Genomic DNA, 21,055 nt, shown 5'->3' with positions numbered 1-21,055 from the left:
GCCCCGTCAGCTGTGCACAGTGGGTTCCCTCTCCCACCAGGGGCTGGGTGCTCAGATCCACAGAGGTGGCCCTGGAGAGGCTCGGGGGGCTCCACCCTGTCTCCGGGGCCGGCCCTCCAGGTGTAGAGCAGGGGGCCAGAGTGACGTCCCTACCCAGCTCCTCCTGCCGCCCCCGTCTTGATTAAAACCCAGATGAGCTGAGGGTCCCAGCGCTGCAGCTAGGCCCCTGGGAAATGGGTGGGAAATGGTGGGAAATGGACAGGAAGTGGATGGGAAGTTGTCGGGCCACAGGAAGTTGGTGGGAAGTTGTCGGGCCACAGGAAGTTGATGGGAAATCAGCGGGCCACAGGGAGTTGGTGGGAAATCGGCGGGCCACAGGGAGTTGGTGGGAAATCGGCGGGCCACAGGGAGTTGGTGGGAAATCGGCGGGCCACAGGAAATTGATGGGAAATCTATGTGCCACAGGAAGTTGATGGAAAATTGTCGGCCCGTGTCTTCTCCCAGGACCAGCGGGAGTGCGTGTCCCGCCAGGAGTACAGGAAGTACGGAGGGGCCAAGCTCAGCCGCCTGAACCCTGGGAACTACACTGCTCGCATCCAGGCCACTTCCCTCTCTGGGAATGGGTCGTGGACAGAGCCTGTGTTCTTTTACGTCCCAGCCAAAAGTAAGGCCCCTGTGCAGATTCTGCCAATGGGAGAGGGTGTGGGGGGGGGTGCTCGGGTTTCCCCAGCCAAGTTTCAGGGCCAGGCCTTCCCCACTGAGAGCTTCCCACTCTCCACCCGTTACCAAAGTTCCTGTGTGATTGTTTTTGTTTTGTTTTTGAGGCTAACGCTGGGTGACCAGAGCCAGGTCTCCTCCTCCAGACAGTCCCTCAGTGCATCTCCTGGGTGCATGAGTCTGAGTCCCTGGGAGGACTGGCTCCTTTCTTTGGTGGTCTGGTTGGGTTGGGTTGGGGGGAGCCACACCCAGCCGTGCTCAGGACTTCCTCCTGGTTCTCTGTGCAGGGTTCACTCCAGACAGGGTTTGGGGAACTCTGTGTTGCTGGGGACCAAACCAGGGTGAGGTACATGCAGGGCAAACCCTGGACCCATGTCCTCTCTCTCCGGCCCCTACTGGGCCGATTTACTCTCCGTCGTCGTGCTTCAGGTTCATATTAGGCTTCTTCAGGTCGGAGCCTGGCATGTCTCAAGAGGGCAGTCAAGAATTTCCGGGCTCTTTCCCGCCTTTCCTTCCCTTGGTTGTTGCTGAGGTGTCAGGGAAGGTCTGCACATGGAAGTGCTCCTGGGATCACCAGTGCGGGTCGTGCTTGGCGGTACTGGACAGGCTGGCTAGACGAGCTGCCTCAACCTGGCCGTCCTGTTGGCCCGGGTGGCCATAAGGCGGCCAGATGGTTCCCCTGGTAACTGGGTGTCCCCGGCTTGTGTCTGCAGAAACCTACGAGAGTTTCTTCCAGCTGATCATCGCGCTGCCCGTGGCCGTCCTGCTCATCGTCGGGGGCCTGGTGATCATGCTGTACATCTTCCACAGGAAGCGGTGAGTGGCCCCTACCCCTGCAGGGCACAGACACCCCTGTGGACCCGAGTGCGGGTCATCGTCCAGAGACGTGCCCTTTGCTGCGGGGTTCTGGAGAGTCTAGGAGAGACTGGCCTACAAGGCTCGGAAGATTGAAAGTTTATTATATAGACACAGTAGGTGGGGCCAGGTCCCCCCCGCCAGATGTCCAGGCCTCTGCTTGACTTGGTCTGTGAATGGCCTCCCTGGCTCATTCCACGCGGTCTACTCATGTCCCGTGGACAACAGTCAGGCTGTCCTGGCGTGGCTCTCTCTCTGTCCCGGGCACACTTCCCCCAGTCTCCGGGCACGACCACGGACGTGCTCCTGGGTGAGAGCCCTGTGCTCTGTGCCTTTCGCTGGGCCTCCCCACTGTACCCCGGCAGTCCCTGTCATCTGTGCTCAGCACCTGGTCCCTGCCCGGGCGTCCGAGCCCTGCCTGTAGCAGAGAGAGAGAGGGAGAGGGAGAGGGAGAGGGAGAAGGAGAGGGGGAGGGGGAGGGGGGAAAAAAAGAAAGAGAGCAGGGTGGGGGGTGGCAGGAGGAGAGAGACGGGGAGACTGAGAGACTTTGCATCCCAGAGGCTTCTCTCCAGACCCAGCGCCAACGCTGAGAGTAGCTGCAGAGAGCACAGCTGGATGTGGCCCCCAGATAAAACAAAACGGGGTCCAGTCCATGTCGCTGGGAGCACCACCGTGGTCGGGTTAGCCTGTGCCCCCCCCTCTCGGGAGGAGCCTGGACAGGGTGCAGAAGTGCTGTGGGCTTTTCCTCTTTAACTCAGAATCCCCTCCCCCTCTTTCTCATCCCCTCTTATTGACCGCAGCCGCCTGGGCAATGGGGTCTTGTACGCCTCTGTGAATCCTGAGTACTTCAGTGCTGCTGACGGTAAGTCTGAGTGGGGGGCGAAGACACTCGGGGCACCCGGGGCCCCTTTATTAGCACTTCCTGTTTTCTGAGGGTCCGAACCAGGCTGTCGGCCTGTCGTATGCTCCCCTCACTCCCAGATGGGAGGGGTTCCCAGCAAGGTGTGCTCAGGACCCCTCCCCCAGCATCCATCTAGTTACTTCATATTTCACGCTGGATTTAAAAGTGGAGGGAGGGGGGTTGCAGGGGCTGGGGAAACGGTACAGTGGGGAGGGCGCTTGCCTTGCATGTGGCCAACCTGGTCGGTCCCAGGCACCACATCTGGTTCCCTGGGACCCTCGAGGAGTAATTCCTGGGTGCAGAGCCATGAATAATCCCTGAGCATCACTGGGTGTGGCCCAAAAGCCAAAAATAAATAAACAAATAATAAGGGTGTGTGTGTGCAGAGAGTGGTGCTACTAAGACCTTGTACCCAGCCAACCGAACTCAATCCCCAACACCCCCTATGGTCTCCCAAACCCACCAGGAGTGGTTTCTGAGTACAGAGCAGGAATAAGCCCTGAGCACTGTTAGGTGGAGTCCCCAAACAAAAGATATTTGGCACAGAGATAACGCCAGGGGTTAAGACACTTGCTGTGCACGCAGCTAACCTGGATTGCACCCCGGCAGCCCATAGGGTCCCCCAGCACCCCCAGGAGTAATCCGGAGTGCAGAGCCGGTAGTCCCCTCTCCCCCAACTCCCATACTGGCCTGGGTCACCCCAATTCTGTTATCATTTTGTTTTCTCTGGCCACTGTCTGTTCCCTTTCTTCAGTTCTTGAAACCCCACACAAGAGAACGTCCAGCGTTGATTTATCCTCCTCCCTCTAACTTCTGCGCCTTTAGCGTGACTTCCTGTCAGGCTTCAGTCTAGATTGTAACAGAAGGCACCAGTTCCTAATGCCTTTTAGTACAGCTTGGTTGGGCTGGAGCAATAGCACAGTGGGTAGGGCATTTGCCTTGCATGCAGCCAACCCAGGTTTGATTCCTCCTGCCCACACAGCAGAGCCTGGCATGCTACCTGTGGCGCGTTCGACATGCCAAAAACAGTAACAAGTCTCACAGTGGAGACGTTACTGGTGTCCGCTTGAGCAAATCAATGAACAATGGGACGACAGTGCTACAGTGCTATAGTACAACTTGGTTATAGAAAAGTTATTGGTTTGATACTAACACGGGACCTTGAGGATGGAATGGAGCCCCAGGTTCCCACATGCCTCCCAGCCCTTTGAGTCACCTACCCAGTCATGATGTATTTAATTTTTCACTTGAGCGTATATATATTTTTAATAAGAATTTTATTTTATTGAATCACCATGTGGAAAATTACAATGCTTTCGGGCTTAAGTCTCAGTTATACAATGCTGAAACAACCATCCCTTCACCAGTGCCCATATCCCACCACCAAAAAAAAAAAAAAGCCCACACAGTACACCTCCCCCCCTGTACCCTGTAACTGATAAGTTTCACTTTACTTTCTGTTTACTTAGGTTACATTCAATATTTCAACACAAACCTCACTATTATTGTTAGGAGTACCCCACTGGAGTCAGACCTGTTGTGAAGAGAAATAAGGTCTCCTCTTTACCGCAGCCTGCCTGCCTTCCTTCCTTCCTTCCTTCCTTCCTTCCTTCCTTCCTTCCTTCCTTCCTTCCTTCCTTCCTTCCTTCCTTCCTTCCTTCCTTCCTTTTCTTCCTTTCCCCCTCCCTCCCTCTGTCCCTCTCTCCCTCTGGTCTGTTTTAGGGTTCTTGGCTTCTTTCCTTTTTCTCTTTCTCTCTCCTTTTCTTTTCTTTCTCTTCATGATTTACAGAGTTCTGTGTAATTGAGTTTCTGCCATACGATGTTCCAGCAACACAAATCCCTCCTCAGCTCCCCTGCACCAGTGTCCCCAGGTTCCTTCTACCCCCCCACTGCCCCAGTCTGCTTCCTTAACAGGCACATTTTTAAGTTTGGTTGTTGTAGTTTGGGTCTCGTGTAGTGTTATCAGTGCTGTGGTTTGAACATAGCACTCTACACCCCCCCCATGTACCCAGGGCCCCTGCCCCCTGCCCACCTTGTTAATGCCTGCCCACCCCTCAACTTCTTTCCATCACTGTCCTTCTCCTTCTGGGCTCTGTGCTACTCTCTGGGTTGGAGATGCTCTTAGTATCTTCAGAAAACCTTGGGAGGCAGGTCCCATCCCCTCTGCCCCACAGCACTTCTGGGAGTAAGCCCTGAGCACTCAGCAGGAGTATTCCCTGAGCACAGAGCTGGGAGTAGCCCCTGCATGCTGCTGGGCAGGACCCAGAAACAAAGGTTTTCTGGGTATTGGGTGTTAGATGTGTTGGTGTTGGGCCCCCTGCTGGACCCCCTTGTGCCCGTCTCAGAGCCCAGGGGTCCTTTGCCCCTGAGGCGAGCCTTAAGTGGTCTGGGCAGGCCGTGCCCTCGCCCCCGACTCTCTGGCTCAGCTGCCGCCCTCTCTGCAGTGTATGTGCCTGACGAGTGGGAGGTGGCCCGGGAGAAGATCACCATGAACCGTGAGCTGGGCCAGGGCTCCTTCGGGATGGTCTACGAGGGTGTGGCCAAGGGTGTGGTGAAGGACGAGGCGGAGACCCGGGTGGCCATCAAGACCGTGAACGAGGCGGCCAGCATGCGGGAGAGGATCGAGTTTCTCAATGAGGCCTCAGTGATGAAGGAGTTCAACTGCCATCATGTGGTAAGAGGCCACGTCCCAGCCCAGAGTCCTGCAAGTCGAGGGGGGGGGTTAGGGCGCGAGTGGCCACAGCTGTGGCTTTGAGACCTACCCCCACCCATCTCCCTGTAGCTTATGGGTATGGCGCAGGGTCCAGGTTCGTTTCCTGGCCATCAGGCCTGGCATCCCTTTCATAGTCCATGTGTGTCTCAGGGACAGCTCTTGGTGGCCTCCCCTCTAACTCTGACTCTCTCTCATGAATTTCCCCCCAGGTGCGACTGCTGGGCGTGGTGTCCCAGGGCCAGCCCACACTGGTCATCATGGAGCTGATGACCCGAGGGGACCTCAAAAGCTACCTCCGCTCTCTGAGACCGGAAATGGAGGTCAGTGAGTGTGGCCAGCGGCCAGCACATGCTCCTCTCCCTCTTCCTCCTCATCCTCCTCTTCCTCCTCCTCCCCTTCTTCCTCCTCCCCTGTTTTCTCCTCTGCTGGGCATCACGTTCTTTTGCGGTGCCCAAAAAGGGATGGAAATGCACTGTGGAGTAAGCTGAAGAAGAAGAAAAGGATCAATTATTATTTTTCTTTCCATTTTGGTTTGGGAGCCACACCCAGCAGTGCTCAAGGCTCTGTGCCTGGGGCCACTCCTGGGGAGAGTCAATCCAGCCTCAGCCATGTGCAAGGCAAGCATCCCCCACCCTCTGCTGCCCAGCCTCTTGTGGGGGTGGAGACCTCCCAACTATGCTCGGGGGCAAGGCGACCCTTCCTTGTGAGTCCCAAGCAACTGGGCCAAAGATGGGTTGTTGCATGAACATTCGTGCAGTCGGAGGCGCTGAGACAAGGAACGCGGAAGAAATGTATGTCATGGAGGGTCCAGGTTCTCTCTGACGCTGTGATGTTACAGAATTGCCTATCACCCTTTTTTTTTCCCTCTAATCTGCCTAGAGTCTATGCAAGCTCAGTGTGTTTTCCCTCTCGGTTTCTTCCATACCAGTCCTTACTGTCAGGTCCCACGTTGGGCGCCAGATGTTGCATGAATGTTCCTTGTCTCAGCGTCTCCGACTGCACGAATATTCACACAACAATGGGTCTGGACCCAGAGATGTGCTGTGCTGCCGTGGGGTGTCCCTGGTGACTGTGAGGACTGTGTGGCGCCTGGGATCAGCTCAGGGCTGGCTGTGTGGGAGGCCTTCCCCACTGTGCTGTCTTCCCCGCCCATCTTGGTTTCTTAGCAGGAGCCTGGGGCCAAGCAAGAACCAGAAGACTCCTGGGAATTATTTACCCCTCTTTTCCCACCCTCCCACAGAATAACCCCGTGCTGGCGCCCCCTAGTCTGAGCAAGATGATCCAGATGGCCGGTGAGATCGCTGATGGCATGGCTTACCTCAATGCCAACAAGTTCGTCCACCGTGACCTGGCTGCCCGCAACTGCATGGTGGCTGAAGATTTCACTGTCAAGATCGGAGGTGGGTGACCTAGCTTTTCCCGGCTGCACTAGTGTGTTTGAGAAGTTTCCGGCACATCTGAGGGAGGCGGGGCTGGGGCGGCACACACAGGCTGGCCTCAGGGGTGACACACTCAGCCCAGGGAGTGGGCTCCACTCCAGAGAGCCTGGGGCGGGAAGCAATTCAGGCCTGGCCAGACTGGAGGGAGCACAGATCACACTCCACTCATGGTCCTTGCCTGCCTTGCAAGGATTAGGTGCAGAGACCAGTTTTCTTTTCTTCTCGGTTTTGGGGGCCACATCTGGTAGTACTGAGCACCAGCCCGTGGGGGGTGGGACCTGTGTGCAGTATGGGTGCTCCAGCCCCCAGCAGTCTCACCGCCCGCCCCCCTTCCTGTTCTCTGAGTAAGATGTGGACCCAGTGATGGGTCAGCCGTGTTGTTTCAAACGCCAGAAGGAAATCAAAGAACCAGGCTTTGCCTTCTCCGGTCCCGCCTGTTTGGGGTCTTTGCAAAGCGGAGGCCGGGAGGCCATCTCGGAGTAGGGTGCCCTGGAATTCCAGCAGGGCCTCCGTGGGCTGTGCTGCTCTTGGGAGCGGCCTGACGCAGACCTTCTCGTCCCTGGCAGATTTCGGAATGACCAGAGACATCTATGAGACTGACTATTACCGCAAAGGAGGGAAGGGGCTGCTGCCGGTGCGCTGGATGTCCCCCGAGTCGCTCAAGGACGGCGTTTTCACCACTCACTCTGATGTCTGGTACAGACACACCCTGCACCCCCCTACATACCTCCCCCCTACACAGCTCCACCCAGCCCTGCCCTCCAATGCCCCGCCCCTCCAGTCCCCGCCCCCCCAAGGTCCCACCCCCCCACGAAACCCATTTCCCCGGCCCCATCCCCCGTCCCAAGTGGCCCCACCCTGTCAAGCCCCACCTGAGTCGGCCCTTTAAGGCCCACCCACCTGACCCTGCCCACCATGACCCTGCCAGGCTGAGTCCCCACCCCAGGGGACCTTAGCCCTGGCTTTTCGGTGTCTCTTCACCCCTGCATTCCTAGCCTCAGCTCTGTGTGCTGTGAACCCCCTCCATGGTTTTATTTGGCTATGGAGTTGGTGTGGGTTTGTTTCCCCCCCTCAAGTTCTGGGGCCACACCTGTGGGTGCTTAGGGTGAAGCCTGGGTTGGTGGATTGCAAGGCAAGCCTTCCCACCCACTGCACCGGGGCTGTGGTCTCTGGTGGGGTCCTTATGCTTGTCATCTCAGTTTCCGCTCCTTCTCTTCCCTTGTTGCTGCTGAGGGGGGTGGTTGTTCTTGGGTGCAGTGCTCACACCCCTATTTGCAGTGCTGGGGGGTGGGGGTGGGGCGCCTCGTACTTGGTTGGGGTACCGGGATTCACAAAGGCAGTGCCACATGGATCACACCAGGGCTCCTGTGCTGTTGGTTCCCGTTCCCAGGTTCCTCAGCCACAGGCTGGGCTGAGCCGGGCCCCCAGTGGGAATTGCTGATTCAGACCCCGGCTTGGGCACTCTGAGGGCTAATTCAGTAGCGATTAACATCAGCTGGCCTGAGCCCCGAGAACATCGCACCTTCAGGGGCATCTTGGAGCTTACGGGGACAGATAGGTGTCAACTGGAAATAGCACGTGGCTGATCTGGGTTCGATCCCTGGCACCACCTAGGGTCCCTGGTCCCGTCCACGAGTGAATCCTGAGCTCTGCCAGGGGGGCTTCAAACTACGCTTCTTTCCTCCACAAACCAGAAACAAGGTGCCTCAAGGACCTTTTGCAGACAGGGACTGGCCGGAGAGGCTTGACACGAGGACAGCCATCCCCAGAGTGCAGTGTGTACCTGGCACTCACCTTTCTTTCTCTCCCCCCGCCGCCCCCGCAGGTCCTTCGGTGTGGTCCTCTGGGAGATAGCTACTCTGGCCGAGCAACCGTACCAGGGCCTGTCCAACGAGCAGGTGCTGCGTTTTGTCATGGAAGGTGGCCTCCTGGACAAGCCGGACAACTGCCCCGACATGCTGTAAGTCTAACAGCCTCGCGGCTCGGGCCCTGTTTATACCTTCTTGAAAAGTTTCTCCCATGCACCAGTGTCCTGGGAGTCCCAGGGGTGCAGGGCCGTGTGGCTGGGAGCGAGCAGGTTAAGAAGGAACTGGCCTCCGGACAGTGTCTGAATCCCACCCCAGTGCCCCTAAACTTTTGCCTTTTGCACCCATGACTTGCTGTGAGCTATCTCAGGCCGAATATCTTGGTGGTTGCAGCAGACTCTTCAGCTGGGCACCCTGCACAGTCCCCACCCGCCCACCCCCACTTAGAAAAGGCATCAGGGAGCTGGGAGGCAGCGGCTCTGCATGTGGGAGCCTGGGTTCCATCACTGACGTAGTCCTCCAGGCACCGCCAGGAGCAAACCCCGAGACCAAAATAAGGCACCAGGGGACTGGAGCGGGGAGGGTGTTTGCCTCACATGCAGCCAGCTTGGATTTGATCCCCAGCATCCCATATGGGCTCCTGAGCATCACCAGGTATGCTGCAAAAACAAAAACTAAAACCAAATGCAACATCTGGCTGGGGGAGCTGACCTAGCCTTGGCAGGCTTCGAGGGACAGAGCCCCAGGGTCAGTCCCTGGCACCATGTGGTTCCTTGAGCACAATGGGCAATGGGCCCAGAGCACTTTGTTAGGAGTCCAACCCCACAACAGAAATGGGACCATCCCAACATTGATGGTTCACAAGCTGAGTCACGGAGCCTGTGCCCACCATGGGTAGGCCCAGGAGAACCTGGATCAAGCCTGTATAAGTCAGATCGGGGTTCCTGTTAGCATGGAAGTGGACTTTCCCATGCTGGTGGGTTCTGGAGAATCATACTAAAGATTTGCATACAGAATTCGAAAGATTTGGGGCCAGAGTGATAGTGGATATGGTGTTTGCCTTGCACGCGGCCAACCCCGGTTCAATCCCCAGCATCCCATATGGTTCCCTGAGCATTGTCAGAAGTGGCCCAAAAACCAAGGGGAAAAAAAAAACCTTGGAAGAGTCAAGGTTCAAGTTTCCTGTACAGTTAAAATAGATGGATACGGGTCCTTCCCAGGCGTTCAGCCCTCTCCTTTACCTGTGAATGATGTCATACATCCTGTCTCAGCAATACGTTATGCCCATGTTCAACCTCCCAGATCCATCCCATGGGGCCCACTCGCCTCCAGTGTACGGTGGCCAGGCCCCCGCCCTGCGTCTCTGTCCCCCGTATGCATTCCTTGTTTAAGTTGTGTTCCTGGGCCTTTCCCGGACTGTACCCCAGTGATTCCCTGGTGGCTTGTCCTGGTCTTTCCCAGTCCCCAGCCACTGCCCTGGCCTGTGGGTGTGACCCCTGTGCTCTGCACACGTCAGTGGGCGTCCCTGCTTGCCCCAGCAGTTCCTGTCACCTTAGTCCTGGATTTCCTTGATCTCCAGCCACGGCCACCTGTGCACGGCTCAGACGCCTGTGCTCGGTATTCCAGCCTGGGCATCAAAGCCCTGCCTGAATCAGAACTTTCTGGGTGTCTGAGCCTGGCCCGAGTTCTGTCCCTGACTGGCCCTACAAGGCCGGCCTGTTCATGGCCATCTGTCCGGACGTCGAGTCTGGCCATCTACCTGATCTGGGTGTAAGTGAAGAGAGAGTAGGGGGCTGTCTGGGGGCTACACCAGGCAGTGTTCAGGGGTAACTTTAGGTTCTGCACTCAGGAACTCCTCCTAGCAGTGCTCAGGGGGCCATATGGGATGTGGGGCATTGAACGCCCTCCCCGCTGTGCTGTATCTCCGCCCCACCCCCTGTTGGTGAACCCAATGCCCTTGATTAGAAACTGGCTCCCTGGAATGTTGGCAGCCCCTGCTGAGGAAGCGTGCTTGTGGTCTGGGGCCCTGACCGGGTGTGGCAGCTCTGGCCAGCTCCGGAGCTGCCGGGAATGCAGGTGTGTGATTGGTTCCCACGGCTTAGAGGCCGTGGGAGGAAGGGGAGCATTGTTTGGGGGACTTTCTCTCTTGGGGAGAAGCTCATTGCTGAGAACCACGCAGGGTCTTTAAAGCTGATCCCCCACCTTCCCAGGGGCCTGGCGTGTTTTTCTGAAAGAGGCCTGCCCGGGAGGGTCCCTTCCCATTTCCCACCTGCCTGGGGAAAGGCATCCCGGTTCCTGTTCCCGGCCTAGAGTGACAGGGAAGGTTTGCAGGTGGCACCCTCACACCCTGCTGAGGAATGTGGAATCCAGGAAGCCTTCCTGCCCTGCTGGGTTGTGGATAGGAATCCAGGGGGTTCCTCCCCCACCCCACCCCCCTCCACTGCAGAGACACAAAGGAGAGAGGCTGGAGGGTTTCCTGGGTGGGTGCTAAGAAATGTGAGCTGCTGGGGCTCTGTGTAAGAAGGAAGCTGCTTGCTCTCTGCACCCAAATAGGTACCAGAGTGGGGACCAGTGGTTGTGGATGACACCCCAGAGACAGACAGCACAGCCCCCACCCCGGGTGCACAGTACTCAGACTCAAGAGAAGTATAACCCGAGTTCAAGGCCCCAGGCCATGCCCAAGGGGTCCCAGCACCCTAACTGGTGTTCTTGGAGTTAGAGCCTACACCTCAGGATCAGACAGCAGAGGGGACTTCTCTACCAGGTCCTACTGCAGAACTTTCTGGAATCTTTTTTATTTTTTCTTTTTTGGGTCACACCCGGCGATGCACAGGGGTTACTCCTGGCTCTGCACTCAGGAATTACCCCTGGTGGTGCTCAGGGAGCCATATGGGATGCTGGGAATTGAACCCGGGTTGGCCGAGTGCAAGGCAAATGCCCTACCCACTGTGTTATTGCTCCAGCCCCTAGAATCTTATCTCTTTGTAGTGATGGTCTGCCAGTAGAGGGAGGGGTCCTGTATGTATACAGGGTGAAAAGGGTGCCATGTGCTTCCTCCTCACCAGCCATGGTTCAGCCTGGCTCTTTTCCAGGTCTTTTACAGTGTGCACACCCTCCCCCACTACCCCACCTACCAGTTTAAAAAAAAATGCATTTAAATCTTTCAAAAATTTGTTTACTTATTTATTTATTGCTTTTTGGGTCACACCTGGCGATGCACAGGGGTTACTCCTGGCTCTGCACTCAGGAACCACTCCTGGCAGTGCTCGGGGGACCATATGGGATGCTGGGAATCGAACCCAGGTTGGCCGCGTGCAAGGCAAACGCCCTGCCCGCTATGCTACCGCTCCAGCCCCTAAAAATTTATTTCTTAATGCGCTTTTTAAATTAAAAAAATTTTAAAATTTTTAATATTTTGGTTTTGGGCCATACCCAACAATGCTCAAAGTTGGCTCCTGGCTCTGTGCTCAGAAATTATTCCTGGTGGGGCTCAGGGAACCTTTTGAGATGCCAGGGATGGAACCCTGGTCAGCAGCATGCAAGGCAAACGCTCTCCCTGCTGTGTTATGTTCTGGCCCCTAATGCATTTTTTTTTTTTAAGGAGGAATTTTGTCAGCTCATAAATCCTGGTGGCAGCCACTGGGATGTTCCCTGGCTGGGAGGTGTTGGGGGTGGGGGGTGGGGGTGATATACACAAGACTCCCAAATCTGCAGAGGACATCCGGCTGCCATTCACGGGTGGCCTTGGAAAGGTTCCCTGGTGCTGCCCAGTGGTCAGGCCTGCCTCGTGTGTACCTGGCACCTCCACTCTGGGGCGTCACATTCTCCTCCCCCAGCCTCTTTGCACTAGGGGGCACCCACAGTCTGCCCAGTGGGTAACTGTATCATCCAGTAGCCCTGCCCAGTGGCTAACTGTATCATCCAGTAGCCCTGCCCAGTGGGTAACTGTATCATCCAGTCTCCCCTTGTTTTACTTATCTGCCTTTCCCCCCCCAGGGGGTCGTTTCTCTTATAAAGCAGTCCGTGTGTGCAGTGGTGGCACCCCTCGTCCCCCCACTCCTGCTGCTTGCCACCAGGCGCTTTCTCAGCCACTATGGGGCCTCAGGCATCCTGGGCAGGACACAGACCCTGGCAACATCCTGTTGTGTCAGATGCCTTCGTTCTGATTTTTTTGGCTGTCCCTTTGTTTTTGTTTTGGGGGCCACACCCGATGGCTTCGGAAGACCATCTGGGGTGCCGCATGCAAACCTTTGCTGCTTGCTGGCCTCTCGTTCTGTCCCCTAATTCTGAGCTGGGCTGGCCTGACCTGTGTGACCCACCTTCCAGTTCTCTCTCATCCCTCCCCTTCCCTTGTCCAGACTGGGGATTTTTTTTTTCTTTAAATGGCAAGCAGTAAATATTTGGGCTGTGCTGATCCAGATTCCAGTGACTTGACCTGAGTGGGAGGTTGGGGGGTGGTGAACACACAGGCCAACTCTCTCCTTAGAGACTGGATTTGTGAAAACAGCATCTGAGCATGGCCGGGGCTCTGCACTCAGGAACAACTCCTGGAGGTGCTCGGGACCACCTGGGGTGCTGGGGGTTGAAGCTGGCTCTGCCACTGTGCTGTTCCAGGCAATAGACACCCCCACACCCCTCTCCCCCTCCAGTGAGAGGCAGCAGGAAAAACACTGGGGGTTCAGGTGCATGGAGAAAACCCTGGGGGTGGGGGAGCGTGCATCCCTCAGGACGCCAGCCCCCCGTCCCCCCACTCTGCTCCTCCAGAGGGTCTCCCTGCGTTAGGGGTTCACGATAAGCAACCCCTATCGCCGGAAGGGAGCTCAAAGGGCCCACACGCGAGAGGCCGGGGTCCAGCTGTGTCCCCTGGGTGGGGCCCTCACCAGCCCGTGTCCCCCTTCCTCCACCCCCACACAGGTTCGAGCTCATGCGCATCTGCTGGCAGTACAACCCCAAGATGCGGCCCTCCTTCCTGGAGATCATCTGCAGCATCAAGGACGAGCTGGAGCCCGGCTTCCGCGAGGTCTCCTTCTACTACAGCGACGACAACAAGCCGCCCGAGGCCGAGGAGCTGGAGCTGGAGCTGGAGCCCGAGAACATGGAGAACGTGCCCCTGGACCCCGACGCCGAGGCGGGCGCCGCCGCCCCCGTGGCCGCCTCCGCCGCCGCCGCTGTCGCCGCCCTCGCCGCGCCCCCAGCCGCCTCGGCCGCCACCGGCTCGACCCTGTCGCTGCCGCTGCCCGAGCGCCCGTCGGCGGCCGCGGCGCTCAAGGAGAACGGCCCGGGCCCCAGCGTGCTGCTGCTGCGCGCCAGCTTCGACGAGCGCCAGCCCTACGCGCACATGAACGGCGGCCGCCGCAACGAGCGCCCGCTGCCGCTGCCCCAGTCCTCCACCTGCTGAGCCCGCCCGCCTCCTGTACCTCGGCGGCGCGCCAGCTGCCCACGGGAGATGAGCTCCCCGCCCGCGGCGGCGCCGGGGCAGGGGGGTGTTCCTTTTCTCGATATGCAGCTTTTTTTATTTCCTACCCAAACCCTTAACTGACACGGGCCTTCACAACCTTAATGACTAACAATAGCAACAGAACACTCGCGAATCCAGTGTCTCTCTCTCTCTCTCTCTCTCTCTCTCTCTCTCTCTCTCTCTTCTCTCTCTCTGCCTCTCTCTCTCTCTCTTTCTCTCTTTCCTCTCTCTCTTTCCTCTCTTCTCTCCCCCCTCTCCCCACTCTCTTTCTCTCTCTCTGCTTCAGAACTGAGAAGCCCTTGGCGCCAGCCCCAACAGGGACCCCCCTCTGATCAGATCAAGGATGTGGCTGCCCCTTGCGCCCCTGGGAACCCCCCCCCACCCCACTGCTCCCTGCACAGCCCTCCCTGTCTTCACTGTCTTTTATGAGACCCTCATGGGGTAGGAACTTCCCTCCCTCCCCCATGTCTGTCTCCTCCCGGGGGTCCCTGCTCCCCAGATTCTGCCTGAATTTCTGCTCAGGCTCCGCCCCTGCCCCGCCCATCTGTAGGCACCCGTGCAGGGTTGCAGGGAAAGGGACCCGGGAGAGGGACACTTGGTATCTGGGCATCCCCGCTCGGGTCCCCATGGCCCCCCTCCAGGCGGCTGCTTGTCCTGGACCTTTCCAGATGTTCAGAACGAAGCTCCTGTCGGCGGCGGGGGGGGGGCGGGGATTATGGGCCAAATGCACCCTTCTCTCAGCAGAGGTGGGCACTACCCACGTCAGCCTTTCTCACCACGCCCCCCCACCCGAAATTGGGGACACACAGCCCCCCACCCCTTTATGGAAAACCAGGAATACTTGCTGGAAGGAAAGGGGCCAGGACCCAGTGGAAAAGGTCGCAGGGACACTCTGGCCCATGTAGGTTTGCCGGGAAAGGAATCCACACCCTCCGTGCAGCGAGGAGAAACGGGAAGCACCCAGGCTTCCTCCCCCCACCCTCTTTGGCATTTTCTCTCCCCCACCCCTTGAACTCTGTCACGGGTCTCTCAGTTCTATGTTGGACCCAGAGACTCGGGCGTCTACAATGTCTTCAGCCTCACTTTGATAACTTTTTTACGGTTCAGATACTCATCTATACATCTGTACAGAAAAAGGAAAAAAAAAGCTATTTTTTTGGGGGGGTTCTTTATCTTTGTGGATTCAATCTATGAAAACTTTCAGGTCTGTCGCTTTTCTGCTTGCTCCAAGAAACTTCTCGAAGCCCCCCCAACCCCTCCCAGCCAGCTGGACTTCTCGAACCCCATTTGCCTTTTTTTATAAATCTGTCCCCGCCCCCTCCCCCCCTTCCCCAGGGCTGTGTGGATAGAGGAGAGTGGGGGCCCGGCACCCCACTCTTCTTGGCCTGTTCTCACCTGGCTTCAGGTCAAAGAAGGAGACATGGTTGAAACTCAGGTCAGAAAACAACATAAAATTCCACGACCCTTGTCCGAGGCCTCTGGTCCCCCCCCCCCCCCCGGGCCGGAAGTGGGACCCCAATGCTCTCCAGCCTCTGTGAGGGGTGTAAGACCTAAGCCGGACAGGTCAGTGTTTGTATCCTGGGGTCCCACTGCAGCTTGCTCTGCAGCAGGCACGGTTGGGGGGTGCTAGTTTTAGGGTTTGCCTTGTTGGTTTCACCTGCCCCCCTCCCTGAAAGGCAGCCAGAGTCCAAAGCCGGGGGGGCCGGGGTGGGGCTGGGGGTGCTATTCTTCCATGACCACGCTCCCACCCCCTCCCCAACTGGCTCCTTGGTCCAGGGTGTGACCCCCCATCCCTGGGGCTTTGGAGGTGCAGTCCTACCACTCGGGCCGCAGGGATGGCAGATGCAGACCACGGGTGTGGGGTGCAGGTCATAGCTCGTGTGTCTTTTCCCCAGAGGTGGGGGTTCTCCTCAGAACTTTGAACACCCCCTCCCCCCCACACCAGTTTCCTCTAGCCTTTGTCCCATAGAGGGGGGAACTATTCTCTAATGTGTGAAAAAGATAAGTGAACCCAGAAGGGAAGGGATTTTCCTTTGCGATCCCTGTTCTGAAACCCCTGTCGGGAATTTAGATGCTGAGAAAAAGGGCGTCAGCGTGGGGCGGCGGCTCCGCCAGCTCTCGCTTTTGCTTTTCAGACATTTATCTACCTCGCTCTTTTTTTTTTTTAAATGTGTTTCTCCATCTCAATGTGGCCCAGCTCTGGCAATAGACCGTTGATAACCGGGCACCTCATGGGCACCTCATGGGCACCTCATGGGCACCCCAGGCCGGCCACCTCGTCCTCCTGCTTCCCACGTCCACCTGCCCGCTGTTTCTGGACTGTCTCTGAGCTGTCTCTGTCTCCTGTCTTCTCACTGGCTTTCAAGAGGTGTCAGAACTCAGGCGCCCCTCCCGGCCTGGCCCAGGCCCCCCCTCCCCACCTCCCCGCTTCCGCAGAGCCAGGAGAGGGAGTTGTGGGGGGGATCCCAGCTCTGGGGAGGCAGTCGCGATGCCAAACTTTCTCTATTGGGGGACTGGCTGGGGGAGGGACTGGGGGCCACTAAAATGCTCCTGCAGGGGGTCCTTCTGGTCAGTTCACCCTGCCCAGCACCAGAAGTGCTGGGGAGGCTGAGCAGAGCCGTGGCCCACAGCCAGGCCAGCCCCGGTGCCCTGCAGGCTGGAGGGCTGATGGCAGGCCCCAAGCCCCCCACCCATCCCCCTGCTGCTACCGTTCACGGGGAGGGAGGCGCCTTTTACAGGTCTGAGCCGCTGGGCGTGAGGTTTTCTCCAAAGCGAGGGTGGGGTGGGGGCTCCGCTACCCTCCTCGTCCCTCAGATCCACTCCCTCTGGGCCTGTGACTCCCCGACCCCTCCAGAGCAGCGAGTCTCTCGTGTGCACCCCCTTCACCCCCCAATTTCCATAACTGGATTTCTACAGCGCATTTAGCCGATCCCAGGGTTCCTGAGACTCGTCCGTTGCGGGTCGGGTATCGGTTTATGCGTGTCTTGAGCCGGTGGTGTTCCTTGCAGTAGAAAGGAAGGAATCACCGGGCAGGCGTCGTGCCCCGATGGGAACAGACGCTTTGGGAACCCTAAGGCAGAAATGTGTGCGCACCTGATCGGGCTTTGGTGCGGGGCGGGCCTGAACCCCGCCATGGCCACGCAGTGTGGCCCAGCCCAAGTGTGCTGGTGCTGCCTCTCCCATGCCAGCCCGCATGCTCGCCTCAGTCTCCTCCAAAAAGGGGCTGGAGCTGAGTTGGCTGCCTGGTCCAGCCCAGCGGGATGGGGAATGGGTGCAGGCACAGTCGCCACCCAGGGGCTCTTCTCCCCGCATGCCGTGTGCTGCCAGTGGGGTTCAGCCTCCATGGTGGGAGTGAGACCTGCCCCGGGGTCTTGTCCAGGCGATGCCAAAACGTGAGACATAGTCAGTGGGCGCGGGGCAACCCACGGCTCTGGGGTCTCCCCTTCCCATCCCACTTGGTGACTTAGAATAACACTTGTGGGGTGGAAGTGGCTTAGAGACCGGGGCGCGAGGGGTGGAGGTGATTTTGGCTCTGGTGGTCCAACGCTGGGCACTAGCCTGTGTGCTGGTGTGGACAGCGGATGGCCGTATCCGGGGCTGGGAGCCAGGGGCTGGGTCCGGGTTCCCCAACCAAACCTCTCTCTCGCTAGTGCATCTCCGGGGACCGGTGGCTGAGCGTGTCGCTGGGCACAGTGATGGTTCCCAAAGCGCCAACGGGTGCCAAGCCCAGGGCACTGGGTCCGGTGGGTCCTGCCAGCATGGAAGAAGATTCCCCGATGCAGGCGTGTGTGTCCCCCCTAACCCCCAATGACAGCTACCGCCCCACACCTGCCTCAGCCAGGCCCCCAAACGTGCTCAAACTTGGGGGATAGACTTGGCGTCCACGATGCATTTCTGAGTCGGCCGTGTTCTCGTGTCCTGGGCTCAGCGGCAAGAGCAAGCTGGAAACCCCAGTTTTCAGGACCAGTGAGGAAAACCCCACTGCCTTAAGCCCCTTGGAAGGAGTTGAGGCGCAGACGAGAACTTGGAGAACGGCTGTTTCTGGGAGGTGGCTCGGATGCGAGCGATGCTGAAGATCCCAGCCTGGGCGGCCCAGAGGGTTTCCAGGGGGCGTCCAGCGAATGGGACCGGTGGAGGAAGAACAACGGATCAAGGTTCCTCTGGAAGTCACCAGCGGCGTCTTCGTCGTGAAGGGGACGGGGTTGACAGCGGCGTGGCTGCCTCTGGCATGCAACGGTTTGACGGGCTCAGGCCAGCATCCAGGCTCCACCTCTGTCCATGGCTGTTTGGTTCCAGCCAACAAACCCAACCTCCACCTTGGAAAACGTGCCTCAGTCAGCACGGAGGCCGACCGTCCACCCATCCGACATGGGGGTGCTGGGGCGGGTTTATTTTGGTTTTGTTTTTTATTGCTTGGTTTGGTTTTTTGTTTGTTTGGGTTTCTTTGTTTTTGTTTTTTTTTTTTACTATGATGCGAGAACATAATGCTGACCCATCTGTGCGTCCACGTTAGTCCGTCCACATTCTCCCGGCAAACATCCGTTCCTCAAACATCCATTACTCACTCATTAGCATTTTCACTAGGGCTCTGTCCAGTAGATTACGGGTAGTCAGTTGACGAAGATCTGGTTTACAAGAACTAATTCAATGTTCCATCGCATTTTTTTCTTCTTTTTTTTTGTAAGAACTTAGGGTAATTTTATAAGACATCTATAGTAGGTAATCGCCGAACATAATTTAAAGACACTTTTTTTTCCTCTCTGCGTGTGCAAGTGTGTGTTTGTGATCCATATATAAATATATATTATTTTTTTTAGGATGCCTGTTTACTAGCTAGCTTTACAGTATGCCAAAAATAATAATAAAGGATTTTTCCCTTCACCTCCATCCCACCCTCTCCCCTCATCTCACCATCTCTGCCACTACTTGTGTGTGTAGTAAAGGACTGAGGATGAATTAAGAAGCATACTCTGGGGCCAAAGAGATAGGACAGTGGGAGGGCACCTGCCTTGCATGTAGCCCACGCGGGTTCATACCCAGCATCCCACCTGGTCCCCAAACCCTGCCAGGAGTAACCCTCCTTGAATGCAGAGCTAGGAGTAAGCTCTGAGCACAGCCAGGTGTGGCCCCTAAACCCTCCCTCACCCACCCCCGTTTTTTTTTAATAAAAAAAAGTATACTTCTGTATCTTCAGTATCGTGATCTTCCAGAACCTTCTGCTTGGAAGGGGATCTGCTTCCCCTGGCCCTTTTGCTTTCGAGGCTCGGCCCTCGTCGGCCAAGGAAACAGGCAGAGATGTTGCCGTGCCAGGCCAGCTGGGCAGCGGGTCATCCCCCGCCCCGGTCAGCATGTGGGGGGGTTTTCTTTGTGACATAGTAGCACTGAGGGGTGGGCCCGGTTCCCTCCCTCATCCCGCCAGGAAGATGTAGTAGGAACAAAGACCGTTAAGAGACCCTTAAGCCACTGGCCTCCAAGCCTGCCTTGGGTGACGAAGGCCTTGCTAGAGCAAGAAAGGAGGCCAGGGAGGTGGCTCTGAGGGTCTGCGAGTCTGCTTTGAATGCAGGACACCCAGGTTTGATCTCTGGCAAAGTCTGGTCCCCCCCAGCATAGCCGGGAGCGACCCCTACCCCCACCCCAAGCACCAAGCCAGGGACCCATAACCTGGTACGCTCAAAAACCAAAAAAGCAAAAAAAAAGATTAAAACTTTAAAAAATAAAGGAGCAAGGAAGAGACCCCGTTTATCTCTCTGTAAGGCTGAAAGACCTCATTCGATCCCAGAAAACATTTTTTCCCCCTACCAAAAACCTTGTAATCATTTTGGTGATGTGTACTTAATTTGGTTCTTCAGTTTGGCCGCGTTTCCCAAGTGATCACTTTCTGTTCACCTTCCCCAAGGGGCCACTAGCCGCATGGCTCCATCCCATCACTGCGATCCTCTCTGTGGATTTGCCCTCAGTGGGAGAAAGGTCCACAGAGAATTTGGGCTTTGTTTTCAATTTTTTAATTTGGATGCTTGTTGCATAGACACATCCTCCAATGCTTGGCAAAAAAAAACACAAAAAAACCTGGCTGCTTTCTAAGGTTGAGGTGAGCTGTTTGCCAGAGTTTGTCTACCTCTGGGACAAAAAAAAAATGAAAAAAAGAAAAACCCACAAAAAACTAAAAATCAAGCCACCGAAGGCCCATTGGACCGAATGCATCGCATATAATGCATTTTCTGAGTTTTCTTGTTGAGAAATAAAAGTTTTTTTAAAAAAAGTTCCAAAAAACCCCACAAAAATTGTCATCACGTGGCCAATTTGTTACATGCTATGACTTTCTCTGTATAAATTATTCCTAAAAAAAAATAAAATTTTTTTCCTGTTTCTATAAAAAAAAATTCAGTAGGTAAAAAAAATTTCAAAATGGTTTTGTATATTCTGTTGTATGACTTTATTCCTGTTATTGCATTATACTCTGAATTCTTTATGGGAAAAAAAAACTTTGTCTATTTTGAATGGCTAAAGCGACGGCTACTTTGGTTTCTCTTACTCTGCTTTTTTCTAGTAGTTAAAGTACTACATGCTTTAAGTTAAATAAAAGTATTCTGTATGCATTTTTTGGGTCTCTGAGGTTGATCCTTCTTGTCTTCTAGAACGTTCTCTCTGCTTCTGGGCTCACTGTGTTCTCTGGGAGGTTCTGTGTGAAGGTTTTGCTGAATTTCTGACCTATGGATATCTAGGAAACCATTCTGCTACTCACATCATTTAACCTAGGAGAGAGGGAGGGAACCCTGAGCACCATTCCCAGTCCATCCTCTTTTCATGTACCTTCTGACACGTCTGGGTCAAAGCAGATGTGATACGGGCTCAGGGCTCAGGACATCACTTCGCTGGCACGCATAGAAAATCACAGCTAATTCAGCCTGTCCAGGAGGTTTGACAAGCCAGGCAACATCATTGTCATGGTCATGGCTGTCGTCATCATGGGCATTTTTACCCAAGGAAGGAGGGCTGGCAGGAACTGCCAATGAATTCAAAGACAATCACAAGGAAGTTTCTCGAATCAGGTCAGAAAGATGGGCCTCACCCCCTCCCTACTCTGATCAAGGGAAACGAGATGCCAGGCACAAACCCAACCCCCCAGGTAAAGGGCTGAGGCTTGAGACACACTGGTTAGTGTTTGTC

At 56.3% G+C, this 21,055-nt stretch overlaps 1 protein-coding gene across 1 annotated transcript in view; it reads left to right on the top strand.

Moving 5' to 3' along the window:
* IGF1R (insulin like growth factor 1 receptor) overlaps positions 1-20,484 on the top strand; it is a 145,402-nt gene extending 124,918 nt beyond the window's left edge. The window contains exons 13-21 of the mRNA XM_055143455.1: positions 505-664; positions 1,431-1,533; positions 2,373-2,434; positions 4,918-5,147; positions 5,396-5,506; positions 6,427-6,586; positions 7,192-7,321; positions 8,451-8,585; positions 13,345-20,484. Of these exons, the coding sequence (XP_054999430.1) occupies positions 505-664; positions 1,431-1,533; positions 2,373-2,434; positions 4,918-5,147; positions 5,396-5,506; positions 6,427-6,586; positions 7,192-7,321; positions 8,451-8,585; positions 13,345-13,828 (1,575 nt within the window). The 3' untranslated portion in view covers positions 13,829-20,484. The remainder of the gene's footprint in view (positions 1-504; positions 665-1,430; positions 1,534-2,372; positions 2,435-4,917; positions 5,148-5,395; positions 5,507-6,426; positions 6,587-7,191; positions 7,322-8,450; positions 8,586-13,344) is intronic.
* Positions 20,485-21,055: the final 571 nt, after the last annotated feature.

The sequence above is a fragment of the Sorex araneus genome, chromosome 6 (assembly GCF_027595985.1).
Source record: "Sorex araneus isolate mSorAra2 chromosome 6, mSorAra2.pri, whole genome shotgun sequence".
Taxonomy (NCBI): domain Eukaryota; kingdom Metazoa; phylum Chordata; class Mammalia; order Eulipotyphla; family Soricidae; genus Sorex; species Sorex araneus.
The sequence above is the reverse complement of the archived record's forward strand: the minus strand, read 5'-3'. Positions and strand labels throughout refer to the sequence as shown.